Source organism: Nerophis lumbriciformis, linkage group LG28 (assembly GCF_033978685.3).
Source record: "Nerophis lumbriciformis linkage group LG28, RoL_Nlum_v2.1, whole genome shotgun sequence".
Lineage (NCBI taxonomy): Eukaryota > Metazoa > Chordata > Actinopteri > Syngnathiformes > Syngnathidae > Nerophis > Nerophis lumbriciformis.
The window spans coordinates 2190436-2203518 of record NC_084575.2 but is presented as its reverse complement, the minus strand read 5'-3'; the positions used below and the strand labels follow the sequence as shown (position 1 = coordinate 2203518).

General features: G+C 44.5%; 1 protein-coding gene across 1 annotated transcript; it reads right to left on the bottom strand.

Annotated features, from left to right (window-relative positions):
• Positions 1-5451: 5451 nt before the first annotated feature.
• LOC140680174 (uncharacterized) lies at positions 5452-9297 on the bottom strand. The gene is made up of 7 exons (XM_072916552.1): positions 9183-9297; positions 7421-7816; positions 7021-7277; positions 6666-6852; positions 6310-6550; positions 6015-6144; positions 5452-5646 (listed from the first exon to the last, which is right to left on the bottom strand). Exons 1-7 carry the CDS (start codon positions 9295-9297, stop codon positions 5452-5454), a joined length of 1521 nt encoding a protein of 506 aa, XP_072772653.1.
• Between the last annotated feature and the right edge of the window lie 3786 nt (positions 9298-13083).

The following is a 13083-nucleotide window of genomic DNA, read 5'->3' as shown; positions in this document are numbered from 1 at the left end:
TTCACAAGAATTCATTAAAAAATGGAAATTGGGAATGCTACATAAAATCCTTTAGTGATGTTTAAGATGCAGATGAAGGAGGTGGCACCGTGCAATAAAAAAAGGGATATTTATTGATAAAAGAACAAAAAACGAGAGCAACAGGGAACTCTGAAGAAAACAAAACAAACTGCTGAAACCCAGCAAAACACTCACAGGAAATGTGGAGCAGACGGCGTCCACAAAGTACGTGCATACTAGAGCTTGGCATCAAAAAGTATATTTGATGGTCACCCGTGAACAAAGAATAATGTCCCGACAACGAAGGTAGCAAAAGGATCAATTTAAATAGTCTTGATTGCAAACAGAAAAAAGGTGAGGGGAAATGCTCGGGGACAGATGTGAAGCAGCCACAGGAAAACACCAACACAACCGGAAGAGCCGCCAAAATAAAAGCACAGGAAAGGAAGTAAAACACTAACAAAAGGCAAACATAAGGCACGGCCTGGTGTAACCAGATGTGACAAATGGACTCTCAGAAATGAGCTGAGCCAAGATTGACACCCTGGATAATGAGGGATAAGCAATCTCGTGTCATGTCAGCACACTGTGACTGGAAGGCAGGATTGTTGTCTTTTATGTGGAGGCTACAGTCCACATGAGAGAAGTGAGAACTACTTCCATCAATACAACTACTGCAACTTCATTTACATGTATTTTTTACTTACAAAATATATATTTTTTAATTTTTTATTGACATTCAGCATCAGACCTTCTTATCCATTACATCATGTTTGCATACATCATACATCTATTGTCTGCCCTGAAGGTCAAAATATTATTTTTGTTTATATCCCAAAGATGACACCTCTCACCCCCACAAAAAGAGAAAAACAGCCAAAAAACAAAACAAATTAAAGTAATAATAATATTATCAAATAAATAAATAAAAAACAATAATGATATTAATAAAAAATTTGAAGACTCGAAGACTTCTATGGAAATGCAAAAACCGAGATTCCGATATCCCTCGCCCGGACGCGGGTCACTGGGGCCCCCCTCTACAGCCACCAGGTGCTCGCCATCGTGCCCCAACTCCGGGCCTGTCCCCATGGGGCCCGGCTGGGCACAGCCCGAAGAGACAACATGGGTCCCCCTCCAATGGTCTCACCACCCATAGCAGGGGCCATAAAGGTCGGGTGTGTTGTGAGCTGGGCGGCAGCCGAAGGCAGGGCACTTGGCGGTCCGATCCTCGACTACATAAGCTGGCTCTTGGGAAGTGGAATGTCACTTCACTGTGGGGGAAGGAGCCTGAACTAGTGCCCGAGGTGGAGAAGTTCCAGCTGGATATAGTCGGACTCACTTCGACGCACAGCAAGGGCTCTGGAACTAGTTCTCTCGAGAGGGGCTGGACTCTCTTCCACACTGGCGTTGCACACAGTGAGAGGCAATGGGCGGGGGTAGCAATTCTTGTTGCCCCCCGGCTCAAAGTCTGCACGTTGGAGTTCAACCCAGTGGACGAGAGGGTAGCTTCCCTCCGCCTTCGGGTGGGGGGACGGGTCCTGACTGTTTGTGCTTACGCACCAAACGGCAGTTCAGAGTACCCACCCTTTTTGGATACACTCGAGGGAGTACTGGAAAGTGCTCCCCCGGGTGATTCCCTTGTCCTACTGGGGGACTTCAACGCTCATGTTGGCAACGACAGTGAAACCTGGAGAGGCGTGATTGGGAAGAATGGCCGCCCGGATCTGAACCCGAGTGGTATTTTGTTATTGGACTTTTGTGCCCGTCACAGATTGTCCATAACAAACACCATGTTCAAACATAAGGGTGTCCATATGTGTACTTGGCACCAGGGCACCCTAGGCCGCAGTTCCATGATCGACTTTGTAGTTGTGTCATCGGATTTGCGGCCTCATGTTTTGGACACTCGGCTGAAGAGAGGGGCGGAGATTTCTACATATCACCACCTGGTGGGGAGCTGGCTGTGATGGTGGGGGAGGATGCCGCACAGACCTGGCAGGCCCAAACGCATTGTGAGGGTCTGCTGGGAACATCGAGCAGAGTCTTCTGTCAGAGAGAGTTTCAATTCCCATCTACGGAAGAACTTTGAACATGTCACGAGGGAGGTGCTAGACATTGAGTCCGAGTGGACCATATGTTCCGCACCTCTATTGTCGAGGCGACTAATTGGAGCTGTGGCCGCAAGGTAAGTTGGTGCCTGTCGTGGCGGTAATCCTAGAACCTGTTGGTGGACACTGGCGGTAAGGGATACCGTCAAGCTGAAGAAAGAGTCCTATCGGGTTCTTTTGGCTCATAGGACTCCGGAGGCAGTGGACAGGTACCGACAGGCCAAGCGGTGTGCGGCTTCAGCGGTCGTGGAGGCAAAAACTCGGACATAGGAGGAGTTTGGGGAAGCGACTTCCGGACGGCTTCGAAGCAATTCTGGAACACCATCCGCCGCCTCAGGAAGGGGAAGCAGTGCACTGTCAACACCGTGTATGGTGAGGATGGATGAGATCCGCCCGGAGTTCCTTAAAGGCCTACTGAAATGTTTTTTTTTCATTTAAACGGGGATAGCAGATCCATTCTATGTGTCATACTTGATCATTTCGCGATATTGCCATATTTTTGCTGAAAGGATTTAGTAGAGAACATCGACGATAAAGTTCGCAACTTTTGGTCGCTGATAAAAAAAAGCCTTGCCTGTACCGGAAGTAGCGTGACGTCACAAGTTGAAAGTCTCCTCACATTTCCGTGTTGTTTACAATGATGGCCGCCAGCAGCGAGAGCGATTCGGACCGAGAAAGCGACGATTTCCCCATTAATTGGAGCGAGGATGAAAGATTTGTGGATGAGGAAAGTGCGAGTGAAGGACTAGTGGGGAGTGGAAGCGATTCAGATAGAGAAGAAGCTGTGAGAGGGATAGAGCCATACCGCTTTGAACCCGACGCTGACGGTGACGGTCAGGAGGACGCTGCTGATATTGATGCTGGAGTAGCACACGACATAGATCTTCTTCAGAATACAGAATGGTAAAATGTTATTTATTTATAGACTAGTTTTAGCTTGTGGCCTAGTCTTGCACTGTTACTGTTAGTGTTACAACTTACACCCCAGGCCCAGGCCTATCTATAGACTAAGTATCTATCTTTGACACAATGTCAAACCTAATCAATTACCCATTATTTCTATGGGCCACAGCTCCATATACCGGCAATACTAAAAATATGCATGTAGATTAATAAGATCCACAATGATAATATTAATTATTGCACATGTTTGCAGATTGCAGGTGTCAATAATATGAATTGATTTACAAATATTATGAATATTTCTATTTCCAGGTGTACATGTCACAACTGTGTGAACATGGAGACAGTGGCTGAGTGTGCCTGCTGTCATGAGCTGGAGGCAGTGGCCAGAACAATGGAGCAGGAAGGGGTGGAGACGTGCATCATAGACCACCCTGGCTTTCAATCTGTGTGTCTGGATGAATGGGTGCTGCAGACAGCGTATTACGCCTACAAACAGCAATATGGCGTGCTGCAGCAACAGCAAAATGAGTGAGGCACTAATAAGTTTCAATCATTCTTTATTCTATCAACCTTTGGAAGATAAGTCAGAATGAGCACTTTCTTATCTTATTCTTATTCTGTGAAATGTACTGTGCTACAATGTACATGACATTATATATCATAGAAGTATTACATACATGGACCGGAGATGTCAACAATAATTACAATTTACTGCAACAGTAAATGACAAATGAATAGAATGCATGACAATGTCTTTTGCATCTCAGAGAACAGTGAGTCACTGTGTATCCATGTCCGGATAATAACAGGTGCCATCATTTGCTATCAACTATTCTGTACTTGCAGGCGGAGACGACACACAGCATATCGACAGTTTGTCCACTTTTGCTGGGGATATCTGGGAAAGGAGATAAGGGTGGTACTACCAGCTTGTGTAGTACATAAGATTAGGACAACATTTCCATCGATGGACTACACGGGGTTCCAAGACGTGCAGTGACTGCAACAAAATCCACATGGCCACTGTAGTTAATCAATAAAATCAATCAATCAATCAATCAATGTTTATTTAAATAGCCCTAAATCACAAATGTCTCAAAGGGCTGCACAAGCCACAACGACATCCTCGGTACAGAGCCCACATAAGGGCAAGGAAAACTCACCCCTGTGGGACATCGATGTGAATGACTATGAGAAACCTTGGAGAGGACCGCATATGTGGGTAACCCCCCCACCCCCTCTAGGGGAGACCGAAAGCAATGGATGTCGAGTGGGTCTGACATAATATTGTGAAAGTCCAGTCCTTAGTGGATCAAACATAATAGTGAGAGTCCAGTCCATAGTGGGGCCAGCAGGAGACCATCCCGAGCAGAGACGGGTCAGCAGCGCAGAGATGTTCCCAACCGATGCACAGGCGAGCGGTCCACCCCGGGTCCCAACTCTGGACAGCCAGCACTTCATCCATGGTCACCGGAATAACCACTGCACAAGGGGGAGAGTGCGTGGGGGGGCAGAGGAGAAAAGAAAAGAAACGGCAGATCAACTGGTCTAAAAAGGGGGGCTATTTAAAAGCTACAGTATACAAATTAGTTTTAAGATGGGACTTAAATGCTTCTCCTGAGGTAGCATCTCTAACTGTTACCGGGAGGGCATTTAACACTTACCGAAGCGACTCCTGTGCTTGGCGATGGCTTCCTCCTTGTCTGGCTTCTCCAGTTCATCGCAGAGGAAGGGAGGCACATCCACAGTGACGCTGACTGGTGTTCTCTCGTCAGGGGTCTGTCTGCAGCCAGCAACAAACTCCCTGATCAAGTCATCTACGTAGCCTGCAAAATACAATTGTACATGTTCCTGCTCACAACATAATATACTCATGGAGAGTGAAACCTGACAATATTATTATCATGATACAAAGTGTAAGTGTACATGTTTTGTGTCCTCTACACTTACGGTATGTTGGCTCTGTCGCCATTTTCTTGACCACTGGCCCCCTGCTTTATACTTCGGGTAGCGTACTGCATAGCGCTCAGCACCCGCTTGTGTAGTGGCTATAGGGCGGCTCGAGTTTTCATTCCAGTGCAGCCCAGCAAGCAGGTTCCTAGGTGTGGTAACAGAATAATGTAATAATTAGTACTAAAGTATGGCACACACTAGTGACACTTAGATTAGTGTGGAAACATACCTGCACGGGTGTCACGGTGGAAGAGGGGTTAGTGCATCTGCCTCACAATACGAAGGTCCTGAGTAGTCTTGGGTTCAATCCCGGGCTCGGGATCTTTCTGTGTGGAGTTTGCATGTTCTCCCCGTGACTGCGTGGGTTCCCTCCGGGTACTCCGGCTTCCTCCCACCTCCAAAGACATGCACCTGGGGATAAGTTGATTGGCAACACTAAAATTGGCCCTAGTGTGTGAATGTGAGTGTGAATGTTGTCTGTCTATCTGTGTTGGCCCTGTGATGAAGTGGCGACTTGTCCAGGGTGTACACCGCCTTCCGCCCGATTGTAGCTGGGATGGGCTCCAGCGCCCCCCGCGACCCCAAAAAAGGGAATAAGCGGTAGAAAATGGATGGATGGATGGACATACCTGCACAGCATTCCGATGTATGAGAAGACATACATTTTCGGTGCGAACTGTATAAGATAAAAAACACTTTATTCAGTCATGCGTCCAAAAAATGTGTGTGTAAATGTATAAATTGTTTGTAAATTTGAATACAAATGTTTGTGTAATAAACTGTTTATAGTCAGCTATTAAAGCTTGATCTCCTGCAATAATGAAGCTGTTTTGTTTTTAATTTTAACACCACGCCAGAATTGTTTGCAATCTTTCTCACCAAGATGCCTAGCCACTATGTTGGACCTCTAATATTCTCTTGCTTACACTGACTGTATCAAGGCTACATTTAGTATGCTCTAGTATTTTGCTCCCTGGCCCCCAAAGTCCTAGTGGCAGGTGGTAACCACCGACGCCACCTACAGGCGATCAGCCTAATTCTTACCTGTATGATAAGGCTATGGAACGCCTTCACCTTGGAAGTCTGGTGTTCACCAGACAGCATGGCGATACTGTATCTTTCAGCAGGGACTTGTTGTTGACCACCTCCTCCAGTTTCACTGCTGAGCGTGAACCTAAACATACATTTAAAATAGAACAATGTTTCTACAAAAATGTTCCAGTCAACTTAAACTGGTTATTTACTTACAAGTTTATCTGAATTGTTTGACTTTCAAAAGATGTGCAGGAAAATACTGCTAGTCCCTCACTGCTTTCGGGCAACTTATTTGCCTACTCACTTGGTTTGAGACATTTCTTTTGCAGCCTTGTACCGTGCAGTTGTCCATGAGCACAAATTGGGAAGAGGATGTTCTGAATGTGTCGCTCCACAGACTTCCACTTGGCAACCAGAAGTTCCCACCTCTCCAGGCGGTGTAGACACTGCTGCCCAGTAGAGGTGGTTGATTATACTTAGCACCCAGGGCTTCAGGTCTTCACAGTCCTTGAGCTTGTCGATGGCCTTCAGTTTCTTCCCGATGGCTTTAAACAGAAAAAAGCAGAAATTTGTGGATTAAATACAATATCGCATTCATCTGATCACTAATATGTACACACTACTTCACAACTTGTCATGCATAGAAATAATCCAACTAACATTTTGCAACATGCCAGATGTCATAGCAGTGTCGTGTATTGGGCATGTTTTCGCGAATCCATGTAGTGATCTGTCTGTGTCTGTCTGTCACCAGCACCCCGACATCCAGGTCCCAGCTGATCAGCAGCTCCACCATCCTCTTCAGTCCTTCCATCTCCATATGGTAGCTGCCATGACATTCGTTGCTCTGAAATATATATAACAGAAAAGGAATGAGCAAAGAAAAAAATGAAAAAGGGGCTTAGTATACATTGAAAAGGTTAATGTTATTAGACAAATTTACTAGGATAATTCTGGAAAATCCCTTATCTGCTTATTATGTTACTAGTGTTTTAGTGAGATTATATGGTCGTACCTGTACAACCTGAAGGTCGAGAACCACATTGGCCTCAAGCTCCATTGTGGTGTAGGTACCGAACTTGGCGCTGTGTCCCGGACTGTCCGCTCGCCAATCACCACCAAGGACGAGGGGTCGGCCTTCCACCTGCAGCATGGTGAGGTGCGTCCGTTGCTGTTCCTCCCACACCTTTTTGATGGCTGGCTGCAGGATGAGCTCCTGGTGGTTGAAAAATGTACTCTTCACATACGTGACCACTCCGATGCTGTTCAGCACTTGCCAGAAGATGTGCCAGCGAAGAGGATGCCAGCAGATAGCAGGATGTTGCCAGCGGCATAAGGGCCAATGTTTGGCTGGCTGCTCCACCTACTCCTCTGGTCACATGATGCACATTGTATAGTCATGGTCAACTGTGTACCGTTCAAATCCCAAGAAGGGCTTATGTCCTGGCTGCCACAGGCTGGACAGTGACACCACTTGACGAGACTCTGAAGGCACGACTCAAAGATGATGTACTTCGGTTCCTTGTGGCAGCCCTTTTCCCGCATCTTGGGAGTACGTGTGGGATCTGGCGACCCGTCAGATTGACACGGATCCGATGTCGATGACCCACTCGGCACATAGCTGTCATCGGAAGAACCACTAACAGAAGGTGGTCGTAGCTTGGCTTGCATTCCAGATGCACCTGGAGTTGCTATGTTGGGCTGCATCTCGGGGCTGTCAGATGGAGCTGCTACACTTGACGATGGGACTTCACTAACCCTGGCCGGCCGAGCTCTAACCCCCTCCTGGATCTCTGGGGTCACCTGGTGTCCTAACAATAAAATAAAACACAAGTTGTTTTATTTAATCTGTTAAAATTAAACTACGATCACATACTAATTATTGTATTTGAATCATCTAATTTATCTGTCTACTCTACTCTGCACAGGCAGCTGTGCAATGTGTACTGTGATGTGCAGAATCATGTTCATCACCGAAATAGACATACCCTTTGATCTATTATGTATTTTCCCTGTTTGGGTGCTCTTGCTACTAGTCATTGCCGTTGGTGCTGTCCCAATCGGTACCCAATCCGTCTGGCATCCTTGTTCTCTTGTATTTCCCTGGAAATGGAGAAACAGCTACATGTAATATGGATACCTCATTTACATAAATGATGAATACTTTCTCTATTGGGCTTGAACTGTAATCCATTTGAACATTGATTTGGAAAACAAATCGAACCTGATCTTCATCGCCCTCCTCATCAGGCAAATCTAGTGCCATTGCTATTGGTTCATTCACCGCATCCGCCACTGATGCCGTAGTCGTACTGGCCATGATCTGATCTATTGTCTGTAAATGTACAAATGTACAATACTTTATATTATTGTCTATTGTAGTCTATTGACAGTAATGTCAGTAAATGTACGATACTTTATACTGCAGAATAACTTGACTAGATCTTGAAGCAATAATTATATGTAGACTATTTTATTGTTAATTTATTTTATTGTTCATGGAGTAGTCCAGTGGTTCTCAAATGGGGGTACGCGTACCCCTGGGGGTACTTGAAGGTATGCCAAGGGGTGCGTGAGATTTTTTTTAAATGTTATAAAAATAGCAACAATTCAAAAATCCTTTATAAATATATTTATTGAATAATACTTCAACAAAATAAATGTTTAGAATTAAGTTCATGAATCCAGATGGATCTTTATTACAATCCCCAGAGAGGGCACTTTAAGTTGATGATTACTTCTATGTGTAGAAATCTTTATTTATAATTGAATCACTTGTTTATTTTACAACAAGTTTTTAGTTTTTTTTTGTTTGTTTTTCCCCAAATAGTTCAAGAAAGACCACTACAAATAAGCAATATTTTGCACTGTTATACAATTTAATTAATCAGAAACTGATGACATAGTGCTGTATTTTACTTCTTTATCTCTTTTTTTCAACCAAAAATGCTTTGCTCTGATTAGGGGGTACTTGAATTAAAAAAATGTTCACAGGGGGTACATCACTGGAAAAAGGTTGAGAACCACTGGAGTAGTCTATGACTATATGTGTTAGTATGACTAAGGAAACTGGAAATCAAGATCCTTACCCTCTTCCTTTCCCTTTTGGCAAATGCAGACCTCATGTGCACAGTCTGTCCACTTGTGGAGGGGTGGGATGGTCTGAACGTGTCGAACTTGCACTGGGAGCACTAACAGTGACACTGCCACTGATGCCTGGCCGTGGTCTGTTGAAAATAGTTGGCCCCGCACCTTTCTTCAGCACCAGTCGACGGGTGGTGGCGATGCCCATCTCTGCCCTTCGCAAGGGACCCTCTTCGAAACACGATCTTTCGAAATGATCGCTGCATAATACACTGTACTTTGTGTGTGTGGTCCAATCCAACCGTGTTCGCTTGACTTCTCTGTTCCATAGTAAAGCTTGACCGCCATTTTTCGGGAATGTAAACAATGAAACCCCGGTTGTGCTTGTGTTGCTGCATCCGGCGGCAACACACCGCTTCCCACCAACAGCTTTCTTATTTGCAGTCTCCAATGTTAATTGAACAAATTGCAAAAGATTCACCAACACAGATGTCCAGAATACTGTGAAATTTTGCGATGTAAACAGACGACTGAAGCTGGCCGCCGTGCTGTTCCAAAATGTCTGCTACAATCCGTGACGTCACGTGCAGACGTCATCATACCGAGACGTTTTCAGCAGGATATTTCGCGGGAAATTTAAAATTGCACTTTATAAGTTAACCCGGCCGTATTGGCATGTGTTGCAATGTTAAGATTTCATCATTGATCTATAAACTACCAGACTGCGTGGTCGGTAGTAGTGGGTTTCAGTAGGCCTTTAAGGCCTTTGGAAATGTTCCAGTCTGAAGTGAGACGTTAACTAGATGAAGGACAAACTGCTCAGCACATACTTTAGAAATCTAGTGGGTAAGTCATCAAGGTGTGTATGTTAATGTTACATATGGTGCCGTCTCCAAGCAGAAGAAAACTTTGACCTTGGCTCTTGGCACACTTGTTCTGTCCATCTGACGCTTTGTGCTGACTTCACCCATTTTATAGTTTTATTTCTGTTTGGGATAGTCAGTCACATTTGGCAGTTCTGCCTTGCATGGGTTAGATTCCAAGCCAGGGTTAGATTCCAAGCCAGGGTTGGATCAGGAAGTAAAAACTAAAGCTGAAACAATTCATGTGATTGACTCGCTGTGGCCAAAGTACTAAAAGTGGGAGGAGGGAAAAGTGTGAGGCTGAATCTTCTGGTGGCAAAGCATCCAAGAAAAGGAAAGTGAAATGTGAAATTAGACACGGTAAAGCCAAACATTGACTGGACGCTTGATCCAAGCTACTTAACCGCAGTGACCATCATGAAAGATAAAGATGGTACATTCCAACATGATAGGACCTGCCGCTATGAATATTACTGAGTTACCTGTTACATCTCAGGGCAACAGGTGTGTACTTGTGGTTAGGGACTACTTTACACGCTATGTCAACCTTTTCCAGCGTGCCTTTACAGTAGCAACATGTATGTTTGAGGACTATATCAGACAAGATGGGTTGCCAGAGTGTAGTCACACAGACCAGGTAGACAATTTGAGTAAGACCTTGTAAAGCATTTTGTAAAACCTTGCTGGAATAGTTACCTCTACTGCCCCCCAGTGGCCGTTGGAAAGGATGCATACATTTTGTGTTGAAGTTTTGTCTTGTCCTTTGTGTCCCAGATGAAGTGGTTAGTGGCTCGGGGGAGGATAGGCGGAGCAATAGCTCAGCAACATTATTATTTTCTTTTCTTTGTCACAAGAACTTTGCTGACAAAGTGCAAGTGTTTGTGGGTGTTACTGTACATGTTGGTATTGATCACACCACCCAGTAAATACAGGGAAAGTTTTCAAGATCATTAAATGATTTTGACCATCATTTTGTGAACAATATAAACATATATGAACACAACAATGTAAGACAGTGAGTCTATAAAATCTGCTACACCTCCCTGATCAAATCAAATCAAATCAAATCAACTTTATTTATAAAGCACATTTAAAATTTACCACAGGGGTAGCCAAAGTGCTGTACAATGAACAGGTTAAAAGATAAAACGAGTACCGAGCAAACACAACACAACACAAACAGAACACGATAAAAAATAAATAATTAAAATAGAATAAATAAAAACATAAAAACAGGATCACAGCAGGTGTATTATGGGGCGCCATTGCAGGATGGATATCACTCAGTGTTAAAAGCCATGGAATAAAAGTATGTTTTTAAGAGAGATTTAAAAACAGGAAGAGAGGAGGCTTGTCTAACACTCAGGGGTAGGTCGTTCCAGAGCTTGGGAGCAGCAACGGCGAAAGCTCTGTCACCTCTAAGCTTCAGCCTTGTGTCAGGGACCGTCAACAGCAGCTGATCGGCTGATCTTAAGGATCGGGTGGGGCAGTAAGGCTGAAGGAGGTCGGAGAGATAGGTTGGCGCGAGGTTGTTTAGACATTTAAAAACAAATAAAAGGAGTTTAAAATGTATTCGGTAACGCACAGGGAGCCAGTGAAGGGACGCTAAAATAGGGGTGATGTGCTCACGTCTGCGGGTCTGTGTTAGCAGACGAGCAGCAGAGTTCTGCACGAGCTGCAGGCGGGCGAGGGAGGCCTGGCTAATGCCTACATACAGGGCATTACAGTAATCAAGACGAGTCGAGATAAAGGCGTGGATTAATTTCTCAAGATCATGACTTGATAGAAGCGGTTTCACTTTCGCTATTTGGCGTAATTGATAAAAACTTTTTTGAACGACGCTGCTGATTTGTTTTTCGAATTTAAAATCTGAGTCAAACTTTACCCCCAGGTTTGTGACACAGTCGCTGAGATACGGGGTCAGAGTGCCGAGGTCAACGTTGGGGGAGGGAGAGCGACTTGGACCGAACAAAATAACTTCTGTTTTATCTTCATTTAGGCTCAGGAAGTTAGCTGAAAGCCAGACTTTGATGTCGTGCAGGCAGTCAATAAGATGTTGAACCGTGTTATTTTGTGCCATGGGAAAATAAATCTGGCAATCATCGGCGTAAAAATGAAATTCAATACTGTACTTCCTAAAAATAGAACCAAGGGGGAGAAGGTAAAGCGCAAATACAATTGGGGCAAGGATTGAGCCCTGGGGGACCCCATGTGGTAAAGGAGCTGTGGACGACATAAAACTGTCTACTTTTACACAAAAACTCCTGTCGGTTAGGTACGACCGGAACCAGTTGAGGGCGGCGCCCTTAATGCCCACACAGTTCTCAAGACGAGTGATTAAGGTGGTGTGGTCGACGGTGTCGAACGCAGCAGACAGATACCGAAGTACATGTCAAACTTCCTTAACGTAAATGACCGCCATAACCACAACACCAGGGGGAGCTCCACTAACCACGTTAAACCCAGATTCCGAACTAACAAAGGTCTTAACTCAATGTGGAATGCGCTCCCAACAGGTATAAAAGAAAGGGCATCTTTATCCTCCTTCAAAACCGCACTAAAAGTTCACCTCCAGGCAACTTCAACCCTAAACTAACACCCTCACCGGATTGTTAATAATCAAATGTAAACAATCAAATGCAGATACTTTTTCTTATGCCTTCTGATCTCTCTCTCTCTCTCTCTCTATCTCTCTCTCTCTCTCTCTCTCTCTCTCTCTCTCTCTCTCTCTCTCTCTCTCTCTCTCTCTCTCTCTCTCTCTCTCTCTCTCTCTCTCTCCATATCCTACCAAGTCAGACCTACACTGTTTCAATATCCATTTCTCTGTTCTCAATTGTTGATGACTGATGATAACAACCAAACCTACCCCCCCCCCCCCCCCCTCCACTCCCCGGATTGTAAATAATGTAAATAATTCAATGTGGTTATCTTGTGTGGTGACTGTATTATGATGATAGTATATATCTGAACGAATATTAAATGAATCAATTTAAGTGGACCTCGACTTAAACAAGTTGAAAAACTTATTCGGGTGTTACCATTTAGTGGTCAATTGTACGGGATATGTACTTCACTGTGCAACCTACTAATAAAAGTTTCAATCAATCAATCAAAAAAACATAGTAACAATG